General features: G+C 37.2%; 2 protein-coding genes across 5 annotated transcripts in view; both read left to right on the forward strand.

Moving 5' to 3' along the window:
- ATG3 (autophagy related 3) overlaps positions 1–8,859 on the forward strand; it is a 30,141-nt gene extending 21,282 nt beyond the window's left edge. For 3 of the 4 annotated variants that reach the window (XM_084991296.1, XM_084991295.1, XM_003132682.7), the window contains exons 8-12: positions 2,882–2,916; positions 3,162–3,317; positions 4,081–4,208; positions 6,453–6,521; positions 8,628–8,859. In XM_084991296.1, the coding sequence (XP_084847422.1) occupies positions 2,882–2,916; positions 3,162–3,317; positions 4,081–4,208; positions 6,453–6,521; positions 8,628–8,709 (470 nt within the window). In that variant the 3' untranslated portion in view covers positions 8,710–8,859. Of the gene's footprint in view, positions 1–613; positions 2,917–3,161; positions 3,318–4,080; positions 4,209–6,452; positions 6,522–8,627 lie in introns of those variants that run through there. The other variant, XR_014824843.1, reaches the window with a different exon arrangement.
- CCDC80 (coiled-coil domain containing 80) overlaps positions 1–26,110 on the forward strand; it is a 139,577-nt gene that overhangs the window by 94,389 nt on the left and 19,078 nt on the right. The gene's annotated exons all lie outside the window — the stretch shown is intronic.

Genomic DNA, 26,110 nt, shown 5'->3' on the forward strand with positions numbered 1-26,110 from the left:
GGGTTCTTTTACTCTGCCTAGCTGTTCAGCTATTAAATGTTACTATTTCATGGAGTTTCACTTTTCTCTCCTCACTGCCTATACTCCCAGGTAGATTTGTGTCTACGCTTATGGCTTCTGTAATTGCATACTTTGGTTTGCCACAAAATGGTGTGTGACAGGAAAAAAAATGGTGTAAATTGCATTAGAATCTCTATGAGAGTTTAAATATGAATATATGTATGTTTATAGAGAGAGTAGGCAGTTGGAAAAAAGAAGAGAATATAAAAAAGGGTAGGCATTTTGTAGGCTGAAAGGTTGTTAAATCCCCCAAATTCATAGAATTTACAGGGACATAGACACATCTTATAGCAGGAAGAAGTAGAAGATAATGACAGTAAGAGCCGAAGCACCACATAATGGCAGGTGGTACTTGCCAATGAGGAGGTGACAGCATGGCCAAATAGCCAGAGTAAGCTTTATTCAAAAGTACTGTTCAGCTTTGTTTCCTACGTGACTTCTGAGTTTCCATGAAACCTAGCTGTATATCTGTTCCTGAATTCTAGTGAGAGTCTTAACCTTTTTTTTTGTCTTTTTGCCTTAGTCTCTCGGGCCGCTCCCACGGTATGTGGAGGTTCCCAGGCTGGGGGTCTAATTGGAGCTGTAGCCGCTGGCCTGCACCAGAACCACAGCAACGTGGGATCCAGGCCACATCTGGGACCTATACCACAGCTCACGGCAACGCCGGATCGTTAACCCACTGAGTGAGGCCAGGGATTGAACCCGAAACCTCATGGTTCCTAGTCAGATTCGTTAACCACTGAGCCATGACAGGAACTCCAAGAGAGTCTTATCCTTGTTTCCATTGTAAACCCATCATTTGAAGAAATCCAGATGAGTTACTAGCAGCCAAATTTGCTCACAGCAACTTCATACACCCTGTCTGTGCTCAGGACTTCCATGTCTAAACCTCCAACCCAGATCTCCTGAACTTCAGATCTACTTCTTTAGTTTCATTTCCACCTAGATGTCTCGTAATTGTCAGAGCCACCTTCTTGCACAAATACTCTTTCTAGAGCGCATCTGTCTGACTAGCATGCAGTTGTCCAAGTTGGAGTGGGGAATCTTATGAATAAAGTCTTGTTTTTAGAGTACAAGCTGTGGGATTGCCTTGAATATCTGCAGCCTTTTAGTGTGTTTGTTACATTTTCCTTGGATAGAGTTAAAGAATTGCCATGTATGGAATTTTGCTTAAAGAACAATGTCCTTGGTATCCAACATAACAGTTAATTTTCACTCATTATTTAACAAATATTTATAGAGCAGTACAGTATCTATGTATCAAGTACTATATTTGGTGCTAGAGATAAGGCAGTAGACATGATCTCATGGAGCTAATATTTGATTTGGAGACACAAACCAAAAACAGTAGATGAGCAAAACATATACTGTCTTAGATGGTTATAAAGTGCTGAGAGAAAAATAAAGGCAGGAGGGGGTAGGGAGTTTTGTGGTAGGATGAGTCTTATTTTTAAATAGGTTGGTCAAGAAAAGCCTCATTGAGAATATGCCTTTTGAGTAAAGCTTGGCAGGAAGCAAGTGAACAAACTATTTGGATATCTGAGGAAGGGTTCAAAGGCCCCAAAGTAGGAGCATGTGTGGCTTGTATAAAATACTGCAACGAGGCTTCTATGTCCAGAGAGGAGGGAGGGGAGTGTAATAGGGCCTGGAGTCAGAGGGGTATGGGGACCAGATAATGAAGGGCCCTGGCTTTAACACAGAGTGAGACAAAGAAGCCATTGGAGGGTATTTCTAGGTACAGGAACAACTGAAGATGAGATTTAACATTTTAACAGGATAACTAACTGTGACCACACTGCCGAGAATAGACTGAAAGGGATGGGGACATTTAAATGGCTATTTTGACAATCTAGGCAAGACATAATTGTGGCATGGGCTTGATTGGTAATTAGAAGTGATGAGAAACTGCAGAATTCTGGACATATTTTGAGGGTAGGGCCAAGAGGATTTGCTGCTGCTGGGTTGGATGTGACATGAGAGACACAGGGTAGTCAAGTGTGACTCCAAGATTTTTTATCTGAGCGTCTAGAAAGATGTCATTAATTAAGATAGGGAAAAAATGTAGGACTGAATAGCTTTGGAGGGGGAGTCAGGAGCCTAGTTTTTGACATATGCTGTTTGTGCTTATTCATTGGAGCCATAAGTAAACAATCAGGTGTCCAGGTCTGCAGTTAGGGAATAAATTTGAAGTCATCAGCTTTTAAAGCTATTGGGACTAAATGAAAGCATCAAGGAAGTAGATGTGAATAGAGAAGAGACAAGGTCCAGAAACTGGGGTCTTGGTTACTATAGATGATGAAGAGAAAGCAGCATAGGAGATAGTGAAGAAGAAGCTAGCGGGGTGGGAGGAACGCCAAGAAGATGTAGTATCGTACCTGAGAGAAATCGTTCCAGCGGGAAGGAAATAAAACATACCACATGTTCCTGAGAGGTCATTGAGATGAAAACTGGGAATTTACCATTGAATTCATCAAAGTGGAAGTCACCAATGACTTTAACGGGTATGTCTTATGCAATTATATATATAATAAATAGCCTCATGCACTCTGTGGAGTCTCTGAGGACTTTGCAGTATTATTATGCCAAATGGTATCTTTAACAGACTGTAGCACAGACCAAACCTTAAGTGTGCTGACTTTTTATGACTCTGTCAGGTAAAGTCCGCTGCTTTGGAAGTATAGCATTAGCTCCCTCGTACTTATTCAATATCTGTAGTCGGAAACAAAAGCAAACCCAGGATTTGAATGATATTCTGAATACGAATTTGTTTTAGTAAAAAGTATTTTGAACTTGATTAATCTTTTGTTGCTTTTTATAACAGAATATGAAGAGAGTGGATTGTTGGAAACAGATGAGGTTTGTAAACTGAGTTTTATTTAGTTATTTTTAATGAATAAACTTGGATTAGTATTCTTAGTAATACTTTGATCTAGCAAATAAATTTTTATATGTGTACATTGCTTATAACATATAGCATTTTAGCTTTGAATTTTGTTATATCTGCTTTTGAAAAAAAATACATGGGTTGGGAAAACAGATTTTCTAAAATGCTACATTCATAGTGATTTTAATGGTTGTAAACTCTTCTCCACTATTGCCAGGCTACTCTAGATACAAGGAAAATAGTAGAAGCTTGTAAAGCTAAAACTGATGCTGGAGGTGAAGACGCTATTTTGCAAACCAGAACTTATGATCTTTACATCACTTATGATAAATATTACCAGACACCACGACTATGGTTGTTTGGCTATGATGAGGTAAAAATAAAGAAAAACTTATTTTAATGTAAATATTTTAAATTGTTGGCTTTAAATCTTTGTCATTAGGTCCATGGATATATATTTCTGCCATTTAAATTTTTGAAATTATTTGTTTTACAATTTTATGATTAATGTTGACTTTGAATCTTATTTTGAAGAAACTGAATTATTCAGTTTGACAACAACACTATGAAAAATTAAATAGAAATAATCTGTTATAAATTTACTTCTTGAGCTTATCTCGTCAAATGTGAGGGAAAATGAAGTTGCATTTTGTTTGTGATTGTATCTCTTGGCTATGTAAGCATTTACATGATCATGTTGCATGTGTTTGTTTTTTTCTTAAAACAGAAAACCATTTTTTTGCCCATTCATTTAATTGAATTAAAAGATAACTGAAATAAAATGAAATTGTTTAACCTATCATTCCAATGACTATAAATGGAAAAGAAAATAAAACAAAATAGGCCTAAAACATGTTACAAAGTTATAGAATGTTTTGATAGCCATGAAGCTCCCTTTTTGTGGGATTTTTTCTGCATTAGATGGTGGCTGATGTCACATAGCCTTTAATGGGAGGACTCCCTCCTCCTACCTCTACTTGGTATAAATTTTCTCTGAAGTAATCTGGTGGTTTTAAATAATCTAGAATTCTAAATCACAAGACAAGTGGGGGCTGAGCATGAATATGTTGTAAACACTGAAGTTTAGGCCTTAAAGTTTTTCAATAGTAATTTTAAAGCATGTTTTATGGTTTCAGCAACGGCAGCCTTTAACAGTTGAGCACATGTATGAAGACATCAGTCAGGATCATGTGAAGAAAACAGTGACCATTGAAAATCACCCTCACCTTCCACCACCCCCTATGTGTTCAGTTCACCCATGCAGGTGTGTGTATACTTCATGGATTTATTATTTGGGAGTCTATGTAAACATAGTGCCCAAACAGAAAAAATATTTAATAAACAAGTTTCTTTTGTTTTCCTTAGAAATGTAAAGAAGAAAAAACTTACCAACTTATTTTATAAGTTTGAGTTCATTACAAATATCTTGTTCTTTGAGTGTCTTTAGCTATAAGTATAGATCTTTGTGATGATTTTACTTTTGTTATTAGCTCCAAGAATAGTTTGGAAGATCCCTTTTAGATTAAAAAATACTAATCATTTAGACATTGGTTGGCTGTGCTGTGATAAATCTTTTCTGTTAATGTGGAATATAAAGTTAAATTTGGCAGTTTCCGTTGTGGCTCAGCACTGAGGAACCCAGCTAGTATCCATGAGTATGAGGGTCAATCCCTGGCTTTGCTCAGTGGGGTTGAAGGATCCGGTGTTGGCGTAGGCTGTGGCATAGGTCGCACATGCAGCTCGGATCTGGCATTGCTGTGGCTATGGCCTAGGCCGGTGGCTACAGGTCCAATTTGACACCTGGCCTGGGAACCTCTGTATGCCGCAGGCACAGCCCTAAAAAAACAAACACAAAAAAGTTGTGCTTTTTCTAGGTAACCTGTTTATCTCCTTTTATTGATTAGTGAAGGGAGATGTATGCAGAGTTTCTCTTCTCCTTTATTTTCAGTTAAGTTTTCAGTCCTACCAAATCAACTGCATTTTATTTTATTTTTTGTCCTTTTCCAGGGCCATACCCGAGGCATTATGGAGGTTCCCAGGCCAGGGGTCCAATCAGAGCTGTAACCGCCATCCTATGCCAGAGCCACAGCACCTTGGAATCCGAGCTGCATCTGTGACCTACACCACAGCTCATGGCATCACTGGATCCTTGACCCACTGAGCGAGGCCAGGGATCGAACTCGCAACCTCCTGGTTCCTGTTTGGATTTGTTAACCACTGAGCCATCATGGGAACTCCCTCAACTGCATTTTATAATTTGGAATTTTCTTTGTATCAGTGTATTTTCACAGAGCCCAATAAGTAAAGCTGATGTACATACTCTCTTCAGAATTTTTCTTTTTCTTTTTCTTTTTTTTTTTTAGCTTTTTAGGCCCACACTCATGGCACATGGAAGTTCCCAGGCTAGGGGTCAGATTGGAGCTGTAGCCACTGGCCTATACCACAGCCACAACAATGCTGAATCTGAGCTGCATCTGTGACCTACACCACAGCTCATGGCAATGCCAGATCCTTAACCCACTGAGTAAGGCCAGGCATTGAACCTCATGGATGCTAGTCAGATTTGTTAACCGCTGATATTCCATTGCTTAATTAGAAAGAAAGCCTAGCTCATTTTTCAAGTTTATTTTATGTCAAGAGTTTTTAATATTGCCAACTGTGAAAAGTAATTCAAGGGTCACTAGTTTTCATTTTGAATTATCTAATTTAAAAGGTTTTCATTTTTGAGAGTTATTTTGTTGGTTCCTCTTGTAATTTGAGATTGTAGAAGAGAACTTATCAAACTGAGGCAGGTCTCTTTCTGAAGTGTAAACTTTACTCAGTGAGGAAAAGAGACAACACCCTTTTCTATACAATGGGGGAGACATCAGTTGGCCACGAAAAGATTTATGGAACACTTCAGATAAATCTTTCTTTCTGTTGAGAAGCCAAAAAAAAAATTTCTAAATAAAATCAGGTAATTTTGGCAATATGCATTAGGATGAAGAAAAAATATTATTAACTCTGACCAATTAGCTTTTCTTTAACTCACGTTTCGCTTTTTCTCAGCTAGATACAGTCAAAATCACAGCATTGTAAATATCTCTTTGTGTGGTATTTTTTTTTTTTGACCAACTTTATTATTGTGTAGTTTCTTTGAATTTATGTGGTATGATTCCTTGTGTTTCTTAGAGCAGACATGCCTTGCTTTGCAGTTATGCCCTGGCATGATTTCCCTTTCTCTGATTTTCTGCCCTACTCCCACCCCCGCTTCCACCCCCAATTATGGAAAAGCTAACTAGTCCCATTGTGTTCACTTGTGACTGTCATAGCTTTTAAAAATTACCCTCTCCCCCAATAAAACTGTTTACATGACTCAACAATCTGGCTTGTTGGGGAGTAGGGAGGAGAATATTTTACAGCATTACTGTTCTATATTAAAATTAACTGACAGATTTTTTTCCACAAAGACTTGATTTTCCTGTTTTGGTCTGACTGATTCTAATAAGATTTGTTCTTTTGCTTTTAGGCATGCAGAGGTGATGAAGAAGATTATTGAGACTGTTGCAGAAGGAGGGGGAGAACTTGGTGTCCATATGTATCCTTACCTGTGTATGTGATAGTAGCAAATTGGCTTCTGAGATTCCCCCCCCTCCCCTTTTGGGAAACTTAGTGTGAACTTAATGGCACAGTACCTGTAACTTATTTTAGCCCTTGGTATCTGGATTTTAGTGGGAGTCTTTATTTAGAAAATGTTACATTGTGATAGTTGTGGTCTTATTCAGTTGATTACTACATGTGTCTGTGTGCACTGGTTAGCTCTGCCTTGTTTCAGAACCTCAGAGCAGTTATGTGCTTCTAGGTAGCAGCTTGCCAAATGTTTTCATTTGTTGAAGAGGCAATGGCTACAAGTATATGCTTCCAAAACAGCTCTTGCTGGAAAAGAAACTCAATGGGTTTAATCTACTGATGAAGGATGAGTAACCTATGAATTTAGAGGAAACACATGAGTGTCTTTTCCTTAAGCATATTTCTAATTTAACATATTATCAAAAATGTACTTTTTCCCCATCAGGTAAAAGTACAGTTGGATTGTATCAGTCTGAGTTCTCTCTGAAACAAAGAATTCAAATTAAACAAATAGGCTAATTTAAAAAGTAAAGCACATGAAATCTATTTTCATTTTTCTCCAGCTAAGAATATCCCTTTAGTTCTTTGGGGTTGACAAGAGGGTATGAAGCAAACTACTGGATCCTGAAGTATATGTACCCATAGCATGGATTCATCAGAAGCAGTCAAAGTTAATGATTTAAGTACCAAATAGCTCGAATTAATTTGATGTTAGATATTTGATTTTTGACTTGGTGGTTCATGCCACTCAGTGTTAGATGTAAACTGGGGGGGCAGGGAGGGGGGTCACCACTGTCTTGAAACTACAGATAACCTAAGCATTGCTGGTAGAATGGCATCCCTCAGAGAAACATTGGGCTGATTTCTATTGAGACAAACCATAAAACTTTTGGTCCAGCCAGATTTACTCCTAAAATCCTATTATGCATAATTTGAGCATTCATCTCTATTATGGAAGCTAGGTAGTAACTTGAAATACTCCGTATATCAGTCCCCCCAGTAAAACTTAAGCTCTTAAGAGATCCCATCGTGGCGCAGTGGAAACGAATCCAACTAGGATCCATGAAGACGTGGGTTTGATCCCTAGCCTCTCTCAGTGGGTTAAGAATCTGGCATTGCTGTGAGCTGTGGTGTAGGTTGCAGATGCGGCCTGGATCCTGTGTTGCTCTGGCTATGGCTGTGGCATAGGCTGGCAGTTGTAGCTCTAATTTGACCCCTAGCCTGGGTACCTCCATATGCTATGGGTGCAGCCCTAAAAAAGCAAAAAAAAAAAAAAAAGCTTCCAAGTGCAATGGAACATAGAAAAAAATTTAGGAATTTATTAAAGACAGTCCAATATAGCAGATTCTGTGGCAAGTACATATACTAACCTAGAACCAGTCTTTATGGGGATTTTTATTTATTTTTCTCTTTTGTATCAGTATTTTTATGTTCTTTGTGCTGTCTCATTTTCTAACATTCTCTGGTAAACTTACAGGCAGTAAAAGGACCATTTCCCACTCATTAAACATGTACAGCCTTGTCCTTATTTTTATATTAAAATTTGGGGGCTAATATGAACTTGTACTCATTAATAAGTTTTACAGGAGTTCCCCTCATGGCTCAGTGGAAACAAATCTGACTAGCATCCATGAGGATGCAGGTTTGATCCCTGGCCTTTTTCAGCGAATTAAGGATCTAGCATTGCTGTGAGCTGTGGTGGATGTCGCAGACGTGGCTCAGATCTGGCGTTGCTGTTGCTGTGGCATAGGCTGGCAGCTACAGCTCCAATTAGACCCCTAGCCTGGGAACTTCCATATGCCCTGGATGCGGCCCTAAAAAGACAAAAAGACACCAAAAAAATAAGTTTTACTTGCAGATATTAAATGGGAATGGGTCAGGCATTCTTAAAGTTATAGAGAACCTTGTGTTGAATAAATACAAACTTGTATGATTGAAATTTTTAATATACTTGATTTAAGATTTTCTGTATTTTTTTCTGAGGAGTTATTGCTTTAAAAAATTGGTAATTACAATGTTAGCTTAAATCATGGAACTATTTACCAATCTGTTTTCCTTAGCTAAAGATCTTTAGGTATCTCCTAATTTTCTTGAAATTTGTACAAGCTGTCATTCCAACAATAGAATACGACTACACAAGACACTTCACAATGTAATGAAGAGCACATAGAATCTATCCTAATTATTGGTTCTGATTTGTAAAGAATTAACGCATAGATGTGACCATTGACCATATTCACCAATATGTACAATTTCTCTAATAGACTTATATGTTTATGCATTAAATAAAAAAAGTTCCACTACCAGGCTTATTTGTTTAATAAAAATGAGTGTAAAGAGACCATTTTTCTTCCTTCTTATCAAAAGGTGATAATAGCATTTTCCTTAAGTAATAATTCTTTAAGTGCAGAGGTATCTCATACATGATAAGAGTATTTCTGGTGCACATTTATGAGGAAGATATTTAAATGTGTAATAGTGTGAGAACTAGGACTAGAAAGTTCTGCATGCTGGACTCACTCTCCCTTCTTTCTCTTCCTCTTTGTTCCTTTTGTTTTCCCTCTCTGACTCATCTCCCAAAGTCTTCTATCTGCTAATATTTAATATTGATGAAGTACTTGTGTGCCAGGAAATATGTTAAGCCCTATTACTTATTTTGTTTCTGGGCTGTTTTATTCGGTTGTTACCACAGAAGTAATTTTTTATTAAGGAGTCAGGAATATTTCTCCTATGATGATTGCCTGATAGAATATTAGAACTTAAGGGGGTCCTTTTATTGTATCATACCAGTTTATAGATCTGGGTCTGGGAGTTCAGAAAGGGACACACACACTGAGAGCCAAGGAGCAGAACCCAGGCCCTTTGACAACTCCTTTGCATTCTCTCTGTGCCCCTGCATTGCCCTCATCCTTGTTCTTTCCATCCTGCATATAATGGGAGTGGTTAACCCTGCCTCTAAGGAACAGGGTTCCTCCCTTATTTTTTTGGTTTATATTTTTATTCCTCATCATTCAAGAATACTCTCCTTGTCTTCATTGTCCCTTTTACCCCCCCCCTTTCCAATTGTAATTTCGTTTTTGCGTTTCAAGGAAATCTCCATAGTGAAGATAATGATTTGATAGAGTTGAGATGGTGTTTGATATGGTGTAATATGGAGCTGGAAACAGGAGTGTCACTTCAGATTGCTGCTTGCTCATGTGGCCAGCAACCTACTCCCCTGGCTTAATTTAAATTGCTCTTCCAAACTGATTTTACTGAAATCTCCTATTTTTGAATACCCTTAATCTAAATGATATATAGTATTAGATATTGCATTGTCATCTTTTTTCTCTCAGTTAAGGCTTGTTTATCATAAATACAGAGAGCTTTAAGCTTTTTCTTTCAGCCAGCTGTCATATTTATCTCAGTTACCACTAGGTGGCATAAGTGATTTTGTAGGTCAACCCTTTTTAGTTTCAGATCATTTTTCCAATGAAAATCTTTGTATGGATCCCTAATACCATCAAAGTGGATATGTTAGTAGTATAAGTGTGTTTTTATCAGTTCAGGTTTTTAGCACTCCTTAAGAAAAATGTGTTGGTTTGATGGAAAATTAAGCTGTTTGATGAACTTAGACTTAGGATTCAGATTTGCATGACAATCTTAAGAGTCCACATCTCTTTTGTTTTTTATATTAGCTTTGTGGCATTTTTAAACGTGATTTTCATAAGTACTACCAAATAATAATAGTTATCTCCCTTTTTTGTTTTATAATTTTTTATTTTGAAGTAATTTTATTAGATTTACGGAAGAATTCCAAGTCCTATACACCCTTCACCTGACTTCCTCTGATGTTAATACCTTACATAACAATTAGACATTTATCAAAACTAAGAAATTAACATTGAAACAATACTTTTGAGTAAACTACAGAATTTTTTGAGCTGTTTGCACATTTAAAGTCTTTTTTCTTGCCTCCTTTTAAAAATCAAAGTATAGTTGATTTTCAACATTATATTAGTTTCCAGTATACAACATAGTGATTGAATATTTTTATAGATTATACTACAGTTAAAGTGATAATATATTGTCTGTATTCCCTGAGCTGTACAACATGTCCATGTAGCTTATTTATTTCGTATATGGTAGTCTATGCCTCTTAATCCCCATCCCTAACTTGCCCCTCCCCACTTCCCTCTCCCGACTGGTAAATGACTAGTTTGTTCTCTATATCTGCAAGTCTCTTTCTGTTTTGTTATACTCGTTCTTTTTTTATTTTTCAGATTCCACATATAAATGGTGATGTATGCAGTATTTATCTTTCTCTGTTTGACTTATTTTACTAAGCATAATACCCTCCAGGTCCATCTGTATTGTTGCAAGTGACGTAATTTCATTCTTTTTTGTGGCTGAGTAGTGTTCCATTGTTTATATATATACCATATCTTCTTTATTCATATGTTGATGGAGACTTGGTTTCATCCATATCTTGGCTATTGTAGATAATGGTGCTATGAATATTGGGGTACATATATCTTTTTGAATTATTGTTCTCATTTTCTTTGGCTATACACCCAGGAGTGAAATTGCTAGGTCATATGGTAGTTCTAATTTTAGTTTGGAAAATCTCCATACTGTTTTCCACAGTGGCTGCAACAGTTTACATACCCATCAACAGTGTAAGAGGGTTCGCTTTCTCTACATCCTTGCCAGTGTTTATTGTGTTTCTTTTGATGATGGCCATTCTGAGAGATGTGAGGTGATATCTCGTAGTCCTGGTGATTAGCGATGTTAAACATCTTTTCATGTGCCTGTTGGCCATACGCATTTCTTCTTTGGAAAAATGTCTGTTCTTCAGTCTGTTTTTTAATCAGGTTTGTTGTAGTTTTTTTTAATGTTGAGTTTTGTGGGCTGTTTTTGTATGTTGGATATTAACCCCTTATTGGCCACATCATTTGCCAGTATTTTCTCCGATTCAGTAAGTTTTTCTTTTTGTTTTGTCAGTTGTTTCCTTTGTGGTACAGCCATTTTAGAGAGGAATTTAGCAGTACCTGGTCAAGTTATGTATGTCTTGTCAGATTCAGTTATTTTGCTAGAGTGGCTCACAGAACTCAAAGAAACACTTGACATTTACTAGCTTGTTACAGAATATGATGAAGGATATAGATAAATAGCTAGGTGAAAAGTGAGGTCTAGGGAGGTCCCTCAGTGCAGGAGCTTGACTGTCACTGTGAAATTGGGATGTGTTCTCCAACCTGAAGGCTCTCCGAGCACTGTCTATTAGGATTTTATGGAGGCTTTCTCACAAGGGTGTGACTGATTATTAACTCTGTTTCTAGCCCCTCTCCCCTTTCTGGGAGATGAGGAGGCAGGGCTGAAAATCCTAATAAGCTTCTGGTCATGGCTGGGTGTTTCTGGTTACCAGCCCCATCCAAGTGCCCACCCAGAACAAAAGATATTCCTAGTGCTCTTATCGCTTGGGAATGTTTAAGGATTTTAGGAGCCCTGTGTGTCAGGAACTGGGGACAGGGATAGATAGATAGATAGATAGAGATATGAGGATGCTCATTGCTGTTTTGTTTGTGTGACAGGAGTTGGAAGAAATCTGGGCATTTATCATTGGTAGGGATTCCAGGTGCTGTACAGCAATAAAATGCATAACAGATACACATAAAATAACATAGTTCCAAATTTTAAAAGTCTCAGTCATTTCCTTTGTAGTTGCCTTTTTTTTTTTTTTTAATCCTGTCTGGCATCTCAAACATAACATGTCTAAACCAAAACTTCTGATTTTCTGTGCACTGCCAAACAGCAGTTGAACTGCTGGCAGTAAAAATCCATTCACTTCTTCCAGTCTTCTCCATCTCAGTTCACAGCACTACTATCCACCCAGTTGCTGAGCCAAAAATCCTACCTTCTTCTTTCTGTCCACTCCTACCCTACTCCACTGATAACATGTATATCATGTCTCAGCAGCAAGTCTTGTCCTACTTCCCAGACACATCCTGCTGCCTGGGAGTCTTTGTAATCAACCAGAAACTCACATGATTTTAATGCAGGAGACTGATTCATGGATCATGCTTTGAGAGACCCTGAGAAACCCTGTCTTCCTCTTAGTTGAGAAGTAACCTTTTCTTGTTCGATAAATTCTACAGCTTCTCAAGAGGGAAAAACTAGAGGAAGATACTTATTTGGGACTTTTTAACATAAAAGTCATTTTTGTGATTCCATTGTTTACAGTGAATCAACAAGCCTCAGATGATAATATATCTCAGTACTGTTCCAGGTGTATCTCTAGTATGTTAGCATGAAAGTTCATATATTTAGGGAGCAGGAAGTAGCTAGGAGCTGGCTCTAGAGGCAGTATTTAATTCTGAGGTCCCTTTAGTTGTGTGACCTTAACTCTGAAGCTCCAGGTTCCTCACCTACAAAGTGAGAATAGCATTTTCTAGCCATAGAATTGTTAGAAGGGTTGAAGGAGATGATGCACGTAAAGCACTTAGCACAGTTTTGCCAATGCTAGAATGATGAAAATTATTACAATTGTTTACCTCTAGAATGTTTAGTTTTGAGGTCACAGTGATCATGTCCAGCAGGGGGCAGTGGAATCGCACATGATTAAGAATTTAAGCATTCTGGAGATGGCCAGTGTTACAAAAATTGTCTCCTACTTTCTCTATTTTTTTTTTTTATTTTAATGAGGGAAGGGGGTGGATGGTACTGGTGAAAATTCTTTTATTATTGAGATCCTCACCCCTTCATTTATTGAACAATGAGACTTCCAGTTTACCAAGAGTTTGCAGTTTCAATCTCCTAACATCTTCCCTGCCCTGCATATCTACCTTTCTAAAATGAGAATGGACTACATTTTTTTTTGTTTTGTTTTACTGAGGTATAATTTGTCAAACAATAACGTAAAGTGAACAGTGTGATGATTTGATGTATGAATAATTTGTGATTCTAACAAATGAAACAACATATCCATCACCTCATGTATTTACTTTTTTTTTTAAATGAGAATACTTAAGATTTATTTTCTAAGTTTCATTTGTACAATGCAGTGTTACCAACTATAGTCACCATGCTACACTTAGATCCTGATACCTTACTCATCATTCAAAGTATATATAGCCTTTCACCAACCTCTCATCTTTTCTCCTGGAACCTGGCAACCACTCTTTCTATTCTTTATTTCTTTGAGTTTGACTTTTTTTTTTTAGATTCCGCATATAAATGATAATATGAGATATGTGTCTTCTATCTTCCTAAAATATTTTGCTTGTTGTAATGCTCTCCTGATTAATTCATGTTGTCTCAAATGACAGGGTTTCCTACTTTTTTAAAAGGCTGAATAATATTCCGGTGTATGTATACATCACATTTTCTTTTTTTTTTTCTTTTGTTTTTTGTCTTCGCCTTTTCTAGGGCTGCTCCCGAGGCACATGGAGGTTCCCAGGCTAGGAGTCTAATCGGAGCTGTACCCGCCAGCCTATACCACAGCCACAGCAACGTGGGTTGCGAGCTGCGTCTGCAACCTACACCACAGCTCATGGCAACACCAGATCCTTAACCTACTGAGCAAGGCTAGGGATCAAACCTGCAACCTCATGGTTCCCAGTCGGGTTCGTTTCCACTGCGCCACGATGGGAACTCCCGCATCACATTTTCTTTATCCATTCTTCTTTCGAAGTAAATGTGGGTTGTTTCAGAATTTTGGCTACTGAATAATGATGCAGCAAACATGGGAGTACAGATATCCCCTTGAGACAATGATTTTAACTTTCTTTGGCTACATATACCCAGAAATGGGATTGCTGGATCATGTAGTAGTCCTATTTAATTTCTTGAGGTACCTCCATAGTGTACAAAAATTTCCTTTTCTCTATTTCCTCACCACCATTTGTTATCTCTAGTATTTTTTGTAATAGCCATCCTAACAGATGTGAGGTGACGTCTCATTGTGGTTTGGTTTTGCATTTCCCTGATTACTAGTGATGTTGAGCATCTTTTCATATACCTGTTAGCTATCTGGATGTCTTCTTTGGAAAAATATCTATTCAAGTCCTTTGCCTATTTTTTAGTTGGGTTAGATTTTGTTTCTGCTTTTGAATTGTATGAGTGGTGATAAGGGGCATCCTTCTCTTGTTTCTGATCTTGGGGGAAAATCTTTCAGCTTTTTGTTTGTTTGTTTTTTGGTCTATTTAGGGTTGCACCCGAGGCATATGTAAGTTCCCAGGCTAGAGGTCAAATTGGAGCTGTAGCTGCTGGCCTGCACCACAGCCACAGCAATGCAGGACCCGAGCCATGTCTGCGACCTACACCACAGCTCACTGAGCAAGGCCAGGGATTAAACCTGCATCTTCACGGACTCTAGTCAGATTTATCTCTGCTGAGCCATGATGGGAACTCCCAACTGTCAGCTTTCTCTAGTTGAGTAGGGTGTTAGCTGTGGGCTTATCACATATGGCCTTTTTTATGTTGAGGTACATTCCATCTGTACCTAATTTGTTGAGAATTTTTATCATGAAAGGATGCTGAATTTCATCAAATGTTTTTTTCTACAACTAATGAGATAGTCATATGATTTTTACCCTTCGTTTTGTTAATGTGATGTAATATTAGTGATTTGCATATGTTGAACTATCCTCAAATCCCAGGAATAAATCCTACTTGACCAAGGTGTGTGATTCCTTTACTGTATTGTTGAACATGCTTGACTAATATTTTGTAGAGGATTTTTGAAATCTATGTTCATCAGAGATACTGCACTATAATATTATTTTCTTGTAATGTTCTTATCCAATTTTGATATCACAATATTGCTGATAGCAGGATGTTGTCTTGTGAAATGAGTTTGGAAATGTTCCTTCTATAATTTTTAAAAATACTTGGAAAAGGATTGGTATTACTTTTTATTTAAATGTTTGGTAGAATTCACTAGTGAAGCCAATCTTGTATTTTTCTTTGTTGGGAGATTTGATTATTGATTCACAATCTCCTTATTATTGGTCTGTTCAGATTTTCTGTTTCTTCATGATTCTGAGTAGGTTGTGTATTTCTAGTAATTCATCCATTTCTTCTGGTTTATATAATTTGTTGGCTCATAATCATTCACAGTAGTTTCCTGTGATCCTTAGTATTTATGTGTTAGCTGTTGTAATGTCTTTTATTTCTAATTTTGTGTCATCTCTATTTCTTAGTCTAGCTAAAGTTTCTTTGGTCTTTGCCACTGTCTTTCTAGTCTCTACCATTTTTTTCTGCTCTGATCTTTGTTACTTCCTTCCTTTTGCTAAATTTAGACTTAGTTGTTCCTTTTCTAGTTCTTTATGGGGCTAAAGTTAGGTTGTTTATTGTGTTCTTTCTTTTTAATGTAGCTTTTTATCATAAAATTCCTTCTTAATGCTTTTCCTTCATCCCATAGTTTTTGGCATTGTTTTCATTTTCATTTGGTGGTGCTTTTAAATTGCTCTTCTGATTTTCTCTTTGACCCAATAGTTATTTAAGAGTATGTTGTTTAATTTCCATATATTTTTAGTTTTCCAGTTTTATTGCCATACTGACCTAGTTTCATTCTATGTGGTTTCAGTTGTCTTAAATGTGTTGACTTGTTTTGTGACCTAATGTGATCTCTCCTGGGGAATTTGTTCCGTATGTACCTGAGAGGATGTGTATTCTTTTGCTGTCACGTGGAAAGTTCTGTATAGGAACTTTCATTTGATCTGTAGTATTCAGGTCAACTGTTTCTTTATTGATTTTCTGCTATCCATTATTGTAAGTAGGACATTGAAGTCCCCTACAATTATTTTATTGCTGTCAATTTCTGCTTCGGATCTGTCAGTATTTGCTTCATTTAGATACTCTGATGTTGAGTGTGCTTTGTATTTATAATTGTTATATCTTCCAGTTGCATTGGTTCCAATTGAATTATTATTATAATTTATAATGACTTTCTTTTTCTCTAAAGGCAGTTTTAGGCTAAAGGTATATTTTATCCAATATGCATATAGTTACCCCTGCTTTCTTTTGGTTAAGCTTTGTATGGAATATCTTTGCATTTCTTTGTTTTCAGTCTGTGTGCATCTTCAATTCAAAAGCAAGTCTGATAAGATAGTGTATTGATGGATCTCTTGGTTTTTTAATTCATTTGGCAATTTTGTGCCTTTTGATTTGTTAGTTTAATAGTTTAAGTTAAATTATTGACAAGTTATGACGATGTTGCCATCTTCTTAATTGTTTTCTGTTGCTTTTCAGTTGTTTTGTCCCTTTTTGCCTCTCTCTCTTCTTTTGTTATTTCATGATTTTCATATAGGGATTTATTTTGCTTTTTTCACTTCATCTTTTGTGTTTCTATTATAAGTTTCTTTTGGTTAGCTTAATGCTTGCATAATATGTCTTGTAGCTATAGCTTTCTATTTTAAATTGATAAAAAAAATACTTAAATTTTATACAAAGCACATATCCTTTACTTTTCCCACTCCAACACTTTGTGTTCTTGTAGGTAGTTGGCATCTTTTTATATTGTATAACCATGAACAAAATTGTATGTTTAGTTTTTTTCATTTTTTTAATTAAACTTTTTTGAAATATAGTTGATTTACAGTGCTGTATTAATTTCTGCAGTACAACAAAGTCATTCAGTTATACACATTTACACATCCATTCTTTTCTAGATTCTTTCCCCTTATAGTTATCAAAGAATACTGAGTAGAGTTCACTGTGGTATACAGCAGGTCCCCTTTGACCATCCATTTCATATATAGTAGTGTATATGCCGATCCCAAACTCCTGCTTCACCCCCCCCCCCCCACCTTTCCCCTTTTGGTAACCATAAGTTTGTTTTCAAAGGCTATGTGTCTGTTCTGTTTTGTAAATAGGTTCCTTTGTATCTTTTAGAGTCCATGGATAAGTGGTGTCATATAATATTTGTCTTTGTCTGACTTCATTTAGTGTGATAATTTCTAGGTCTGTCCATCTTGCTGCAAATGGCATTATTTCATTCTCTTTTTATGGCTGAAAAATATTGCATTGTATATATGTACCACATCTTTATCCATTCCTCTGTCAGTGGACATTTAGGTTGCTTCCATATCTTGCCTATTGTAAATAGTACTGCAATGAACATAGGGGTGCATGTATCTTTTTGATTTATAGTTTTGTCTGGATATATGCCTTTAATCCATTTTGAGTTTATTTTTGTGTAGGGTGTTAGAGGATGTTCTAATTCCATTCTTTTGCATGTAGCTGTGTAGTTTTCCCAGTACCATTTATTGGAAAGACAATCTTTTCTCCATTGTATATTGTTTCCTCCTTTGATGTAGATTAATTGGTGATAGGTGCATGGGTTTATTTCTGGGCTTTCTCTTCTGTTCCATTGATCTATATTTCTGTGTTTTGCACCAGTACCATACAGTTTTGATGACTGTGGCTTTGTAGTATACTCTGAAGTCAGGGAGCCCAATTTCTCCAGTTCCATTTTTCTTTCTCAGGATTGCATTGGCTATTCAGGGTCTTTAGTGTTTACAAACAAATTTAAAAATTTTTTGTTCTAGTTTTATGAAAAATGACATTCATAATTTGATAGGGATTGTGTTGAATCTGTAGATTGCCTTGGGTAGTATAGCCATTTGAAAATATTGATTCTTCTAATCCAAGAGCGTGGTATATCTTGCCATCTGTGTCATATTTGATTTCTTTCATCAGCATCTTATAATTTTTAGAGTATAAGTCTTTTGCCTCCCTAGGTAAATTTATTCTTAGGTATTCTTTTTGTTGTAATGTAAATGAGATTATATCCTTAATTTCTCTTACCAATCTTTCATTGTTAGTGTGTAGGAATGCAAGAGATTTCTATGTGTTGATTTTGTATCCTGCAACTTTACCAAGTTCATTAATGAGCTCTTGTAGTTTTCTGATAGCATCTTTAGGATTTTCTGTGTATAATATGTCATCTGCAAACAGTGACAGTTTTACTTCCTCTTTTCCAATTTGGATTCCTTTTATTTCTTTTTTACTCTGATTGCCATTGTTAAGACTCCAGAAACTGTGTTGAATAGTTGTTGTGAGAGTGGACATCCTTGTATTTTTCCTGATAATGTCTCCCTCTCGGGCAAATGTTGGTCAGGATTGCCTGTAGCCCATGATAAGAGTGGGTTCACTAAGCTCAGTACTTCTCTTCTATAAAGTAAGCTGCTGTGTGCAGGTGGCACCCAGCCCTCATTGTGTCATCCTTTGAGAACTGGACTTAGGAAAGTGGCCCCCCAAAATGATAATACTCCAGCTACTGCTATTGTTGTAAGGAATAAAGTGTCCTTTACAGCAGACCTAGGAGATTTGCGTCTTTTGCCAGCATCCTTGAAACTATGACAGGCTGATTTGTTAACTTGTGAGTACAGTAAATTTTAACTATTTACAATTCTTGAAAATGACCTTCAACAGATTGTGGAAAGTCCCTTCTATTCATATATTTTTTTTTCTTTTTATGGCCGCAGCTGTGGCATATGGAATTTCTCAGTCTAGGTGTCAAATCAGAGCTGCAGCTGAGGCCTACAACACAGCCACAGCAACACTAGATCCTAGTTGCATCTGCAACCTACACTGCAGCTTGTGGCAATGTTGGATCCTTAATGCACTGAGTGAGGCCAGGGATCAAACCAAATCCTCACAGAAACTGCATTGGGTCCTTAACCTGCTGCGCCACAATGGGAACACCCAGTCCCTTCTGTTCATAATTTGATGAGGTTTTTTTCTTTATTTTTTAAAGATCTGATTCTCAGGATTCTCTTTCTCTCTCAAATTTTAGTCATTTAATATAATAAATTTAGAACTTTGGGTATAAATGGACATCATGTCTGTAGCCTCATTGAATGATGATTACTAATGTACCACCACCACATTAACTTTTCCAAATTCAATTAACATTCTTTATGACATTGAAGAGCCTCTGAAAATTAAAAAATATATACTCCAAGTAGAGTTTCCCTTCTCCATTAAAAAAACTTACTTTTAAAATCATAACTAGGAGGTCCCGTCGTGGCGCAGTGGTTAACGAATCCGACTGGGAACCATGAGGTTGTGGGTTCGGTCCCTGCCCTTGCTCAGTGGGTTAAGGATCCGGCGTTGCCGTGAGCTGTGGTGTAGGTTGCAGACGTGGCTCAGATCCCGCGTTGCTGTGGCTCTGGTGTAGGCTGGTGACTACAGCTCCAATTCGACCCCTAGCCTGGGAACCTCCATATGCTGTGGGAGCGGCCCAAGAAATGGCAAAAAGACAAAAAAAATAAAATAAAATAAATAAATAAAATCATAACTAAATGTTGAATTTTGTTAAATGCTTTATTTTTATCTGTTGAAATTATCATATACATTTTTTCTGTGTGTATGTAAATTACATTTTTTTTTCTTTTGTCTTTTTAGGGCCTCACCTGCAGCACATGGAAGTTCCCAGGCTAGGGGTAGAATCAGAGCTGTAGCCACTGGCCTACACTATAGCTGCAGCAACTTGGGATCCAAGCCTCATCTGTGAGGTACACCACAGCTCACGGCAACACCAGATCCTTAACCCACTAAGCAAGGCCATGGATTGAACCCTCATCCTCATGGTCACTAGTCGGGCTTGTTAACCGCTGAGCCATGATGGGAACTCTGATTACATTGAGTTTTCAATGTTAAACTAACCTTAGTACACACTATTCGGTTGTAATATATTATCCATTTTATATGTATACCTGAGTTTGATTTACTAATATTTTGTGGATATTTTACATCTATGTCCTATGTCCTTGAAGTATATTGGCCTGTAATTTTTCCCTTCTTTTCTCCACTTCTTCTTTTCTCTCCCCCTCCCTCCCTCTCGTTCTCTATATTTTATTATATTTTTCTCAGGTTTTGATATTCTGGGCTTACTGACCTCATAAACCAGGTGGGAAAAGTTACATTCTCTGCTATGAACTAATAAGATTTATGTAAGGTTTATATAAGATTTTCTTCCCTTACATATATGATAAGATGCACCAGTCCAATCATCTGGATCATTTTTCTGAGAAGACTTTGATAACAGACATAATTTCTTTAATATATATAGGTCTCTTCAGATTTTCTGTTTCATTTTGTGTCTCTGTTTGTTAGTGGTATTTTTTTCAAAGAATTTGTCCATTCATCTAAGATGTCAAATTTGTATAAAGTTACTCATTATATTTTACTTATTATATATTTTTAGTGTATATGGGATCTGTGGGGATAACTTCTTTTTTATTTCTTATATTGGAAATTTATGTTCTTTCTAACTTGAACTCTAAATTTCTTTGATCTTTTCAAAGAACTTACTTTTTGGCTTGGATAATTTTCCCTGTTGTTTGCTTTATTTCATGTTTTTCTTCTCTTCATTACTTCTTTCTACTACTTTGGGGTTTACTTTGCTCTTCTTTTGTTAGTTTTTTAAGCTTTAAACTTTTAAACTTTAAATTTAATTTAAACTTTAAATTGTGACCTTTCATCTTTTCTAAAATAAGCACTTAAATCTATAAATTTTCCTCTTAGCATGGCTGTAGTTGGATTTACAAACTTTGATATATTTTCACTATCATTCTATTTCAAAATAGTTTCTAATTTTGCTTATGATTTTTTCTTTGACCCATAGACTATTGAAAAATCCATTGTTTAATTTCCAAATTAGAAAGTTTGTCTAGATATCTTATTATTGATTTCTAATTCAGATAAATTGTTGTCAAAGCACATATTCTGTATGATTTTAGTCGTTTTAAATTGAGATTTTTTTGTATCCCAGCATTTGGTCTGTCTTAGAGAACACACCACATACACTTGAAAAGAATATAAATTCTGCTGTTGCAAGATATAGTATTCTATTAAAATCAGTTAGATCAAAGTGATCAATAATGTTATTCAGATCTGTCTATTAACAGTTGCAAATACATAGCAAATATGTCTTTTACTTCAGGCTATGTAGTATTATGAGAACGGAAAAGAAGAATAAAGTACTTTTTATCTATGAGTTTCATATTTTAGAACTCTGACTTGATTATAATTTTATATTAAAGCTTTCTCTATATAGTTACTAATTATTAGTGGTAATAGTTGGGAAACTATGGCTAGTTACCCATGCCTACTAATAAAAACAACAAAAGCTCCATCTTAAAAATTACATAAATGTAGGGATTTCCCTTCGTGGCTCAGCAGTTAACAAACCCAACTAGGATCCACAAGGATGCATGTTCGATTCCTGGCCTCACTCAGTGGGTTAAGGACCTGGCATTGCCATGAGTTGTGGCGTAGGTTGCAGATGCTGCTCAGATCCCCTCTTGCTGTGGCATAGGCCTGCAGCTGCTCCAATTTGACCCTTAGCCTGAGAACTTCCATATGCTGCAGGTGTGGCCCTAAAAAGCAAAAAAAAAAAAAAAAAAAAAAAAGAAATTATGTAAAGGTAAGAGGTTGTTTGGTGACCTGGTGGAGGAAAAAAAAAATAGTTAAAAAACAAAAGCGATTAGATCAGATTTATGGTAGTTTGAAATGTAGTGTGTGACCTGTTGTTTCATGAATCTGTTGTGGCAAGTTTGCTGCATAATCCCTTTTCTAGTGAAACAAAAGAACCCACCATCCCTATGTCTCCATTATGTACAAAGAAAGCATGTGCAGTGAACCTTACATGTGTACATTCATTTTCATTTTTTGAGAAACGCTATAATATAGATATAAATATCTCTGCTTTTCAAATGAGCTGAGAAAGTTTAACTAGATTGTCAGGTTTATGAGCTCTGTGTAGCAGATGACAATGCTTTGTGTTCATCAACATTTAGTTTAATGTTTTTCCTTTCTGGATGTGAAAAGTTTGCTTCCCATGTATCACCCGTGCAGTTAAGTGGGGCTGAGTAATAGTTCTTATCAATGAGATATCAGGTGTGACAGTGAAAATTCTCTGCACAAGTCTTCAGCCTCTCCCTTCTCCTCATACTCAGATGATGAAATTATGAATAGAAAAAAACCTGAATTGTTGAGTCACCAGTGAAGGACTGTTGCCCTCTTACAGACACTTGGAAAGTGAGAAATAAACTTGTGATAAACCACTGAAATTTGGTAGTTTTTTGTTGTTCAGGTATTCTGATTAAAATAGAGGGATCTGGAATTTGAGCTTAGATTTATTAGATTCTGAAAGTCATACTTTTTGTACTACTTCTTCTGTTTCCCCAAAGGCAGAGGAATCAAGGTAGATGTAGAAAGAGTGCATAGACTCTTTCATTAGCCAGAGTGGTTGGGCAGAATGTATATATTAACCTAGTGAGCAGTAGTTGACTATTTTTGAGACTATACAAATTGGTCATTTATAATTACTAACCACACATCAATTGTACACTGAAAAAAAGTTCATTCTTGCATAGGTCTTTGCAATACAGGTCCCCTGACCTGGATAGATACTGCTGTTAATGGCTGTTACCAGACCCCCTACATTGGTTTGCAAAAAAAAATTTTTTTAGGGCTGTCCCTGAGGCAAATGGAAGTTCCCAGGCTAGGGGTCGAATCAGAGCTATAGCTGCTCACCTACACCATAGCCACAGCAACGTGGGATACAAGCCACGTCAGCAACCTACACCACAGCTCATGGCAATGCTGGATTCCCAACCCACTGAGCAAGGCCAGGTATTGAGCCCGAATCCTCATGGATACTAGTCAGATTCATTTCCACTGTACCACAACGGGAACTCCCTGGTTTAAAAAAATTTGAAGTTAGAATATATGCATTTTTAGCCACTAGCCACATGTGACTATTTAAGTTTAAATAAAATTAAATTAGAAATTCAGTTCCTTAATTGCACTACCTACATTTCAAAAGCTTAATAGTTTCTGGCTAAGTAACTACCATATCAAATGATGCAGATTATGGAACGTAACGTTTTCACCATCTTAGAAAGTTCAGTGATGAAACACATTTATCATTTTTCAAAAGTATCTTTGACTGTAAGAAGGATAAAAAATGAGTTCCTGTCATGCATCAGCAGTTCACGAATCTGACTAGCAACCATGAGGACGCAGGTTTGATCCCTGGCCTGGGCTTGCTTAGTGGGTTAAGGATCCCACGTTGCTGTAGGCCAGCAGCTACAGCTCTGATTTGATCCCTAGCCTGGGAACCTCCATATGCCATGGGTGTGGCCCTAAAAAAGCAAAAAGAAAAGAAAAAAAGATTTAAAAAAATTTAATTCATGTTAGTGATTGCCTCACGGTATAGAAGAATAGCTTTGTCCCTAAGAGGTGGATTATGCCTGTGTTAATAATGATTCTAGGCATGAAATATAAAGACCCAAAGCATGATCCCCTGATCCCTCAGCTTGTGGTAAAGGGAAGTTGGAGGTTCTCTATGTGGGGGACCCTCAATCACTTTTTTAACCGTCCTACTTGAACTTTAATTAATCTTGAAATAGATTCATAGGAACGGTTATTTTTTTCACAATATTTGAACTTGTGGAATTGCTTTTTTTTTTTTCTCTTAAAGTATAGTTAATTTACAATGTTGTGTTAGTTTCAAGTATACAGTCCCCAGTAACTTTTTTCTGATGTTTGCAAGGGAAAAATATGGAAAGGGCTTTTGTTATCTGCTTGGGCTGCCGTAACAAAAATATCACAGAGTGGGTGGCTTAAACAACAGAAACTGAAATTTCCACAGCCTATGATCAAGATGCTGGCAAATTCTGTCTCTGGTAAACACTCTTTTTGACTTGCAGATGGCCGCCTACTCACTGTGTCCCGCAAGGCCTTTCCTCTGTGGTGTGCAGAAAAGGGGAGAGAGAGAGAAACTTCTTCCTCTTCTTATAAGGACACTAGCCCTATCAGACTAAGGCCTCCTTCTTATACCTTCACTTAACCTTTATTGCCTCCTTCTAGGTCCCATCTCCAAACATAGTCACACAGGATGTTAGGGCTTTAACACATGAATTTGGAAGGCAAGGGAGTATGGGGACATAATTCAGTCCAAACGACATTTTCCAGAGATATGAATCACAATTCCTATGTGCTACAACGAATGCAATGATTTCTTCATAGTGTTAGGGGGACACTGAAGAAAGAAAAACTTAGTAATGTCAGCCTGGAATGAATCTTCATTCATTTATTTATTTGAGAAGGAAATATTGGACTTCTACTGTATGCCTGGCACTGTGTTTGGCACGTGGAGCATATAAGATGAACAGGCTATGATAAATGCAATTTACCACCTCAGGTCAGCTGGCAGATGTGGAAATGCATATACACAGGTCTGTGCTGGTAGGTGCTAGAATCCTGAGCTGGTGAGTCATGGATCCTGTTGTGTAAACTGGGGTCTGTGGCTCAGGGTAATGTTTTGTTTTGGATTTCCTATGGTTTCTATGTGGTGTAATTAGAGATAATTAGAGATTAGCTCAGAATAGTTTTGCAGAAAATCTGGTTCCCCAGAGGTCTGCTTTTCCCTGACTAGCCTTCCAGCCTCAACACACCACAATATACCGCAAAATATTAGAAAGGTGGCGAAAAGGGCTCCCAGGAGAGGAAAACCTTTCTCACTCAGGCAAGGAAGTAGGTGGGCAGAAAGATAATTTAGTCAGGCCCTTTCAGTGTCAACTAATATTTTAACACCATATAATACAGACTTTAGGCAAATTTAATTCCCTTACTTTACAAACAAGGGGAGGTAACTGCAGTGAAATTCAAAGGCTTGCCTACACAGAGGGCTAATGACAGAGCCTGGACTAGTACCCCGTCTCCATGTCAGTTTCTCTTAGTGCCACTCAGGTGTGTTGGTGTTTATATTTATCACAATGTAAGTACCAAAACTGAGGGTAAGTGTGCAGAAAAGTTTACAGCAATCTGACATTGCCACAGCATCCAAGCACTTGATCCTTTTTTTTAGTAATTCTATTTGACTTTACCAAAGTATTGATGACAACAATTTGGAAAGAAGAAAACTGATCTTTTGCCCCAGTGAAGTTGTAAAGCCCTGCTCTAAAATGTGCTCTCTCTCAAACAGTGCCTGGTGGAGTGGTTGGGTTGACTGACTGTCTGGGGGCAGCCTAAGCACCAAGAGAGTGGCACCATCTCTGCCCTGCTCCATCCTCTCTCCATCCATTCCTCCTGCTCACACAACATGTCAATCTCTCCGAGGGCCCATCATTGATGCTCTTCTTTTCTTTCTCTACACTGCCCTGAGTTCTCATTTACCCTCTCAGAGTTGCATATATAGACCTGCCTCCCCAAACTCTCCAGTCTCATTTCCATTGCCCTGCTCCTTCCAGTCAACTTCCTTTAAGTTTATAAAGCACAGAACTCTCTCCTTCCCAACCCAATCAAAGCTCTTTCCAATCATTCAGGCTCAGACCCTCTGTTATCCCTGCCCCCTTCCAGTTTCTCAATGCCCTGCCTAATCTTTCATCATCATTCCTCAAAAGTCCATTTTAGTTTTTCCTTGAAAATATTTCTGGCACCTCTCTCTTTTCACCTCCTCTGTCACCATGGCAGTTCCATTCTTTAATGATTGCCATGGCCTCCTCACTGGCCTCTGCTTCCACATGTCCTTCCTTTTAACATATCCCTCAGGCACCCTAAAAT

The sequence above is a fragment of the Sus scrofa genome, chromosome 13 (genome assembly GCF_054392235.1).
Source record: "Sus scrofa isolate SSC_HxYL_T2T_F1_AM1 chromosome 13, Sscrofa_HxYL_maternal_Yorkshire_Landrace_v2.0, whole genome shotgun sequence".
Taxonomy (NCBI): Eukaryota; Metazoa; Chordata; class Mammalia; order Artiodactyla; family Suidae; genus Sus; species Sus scrofa.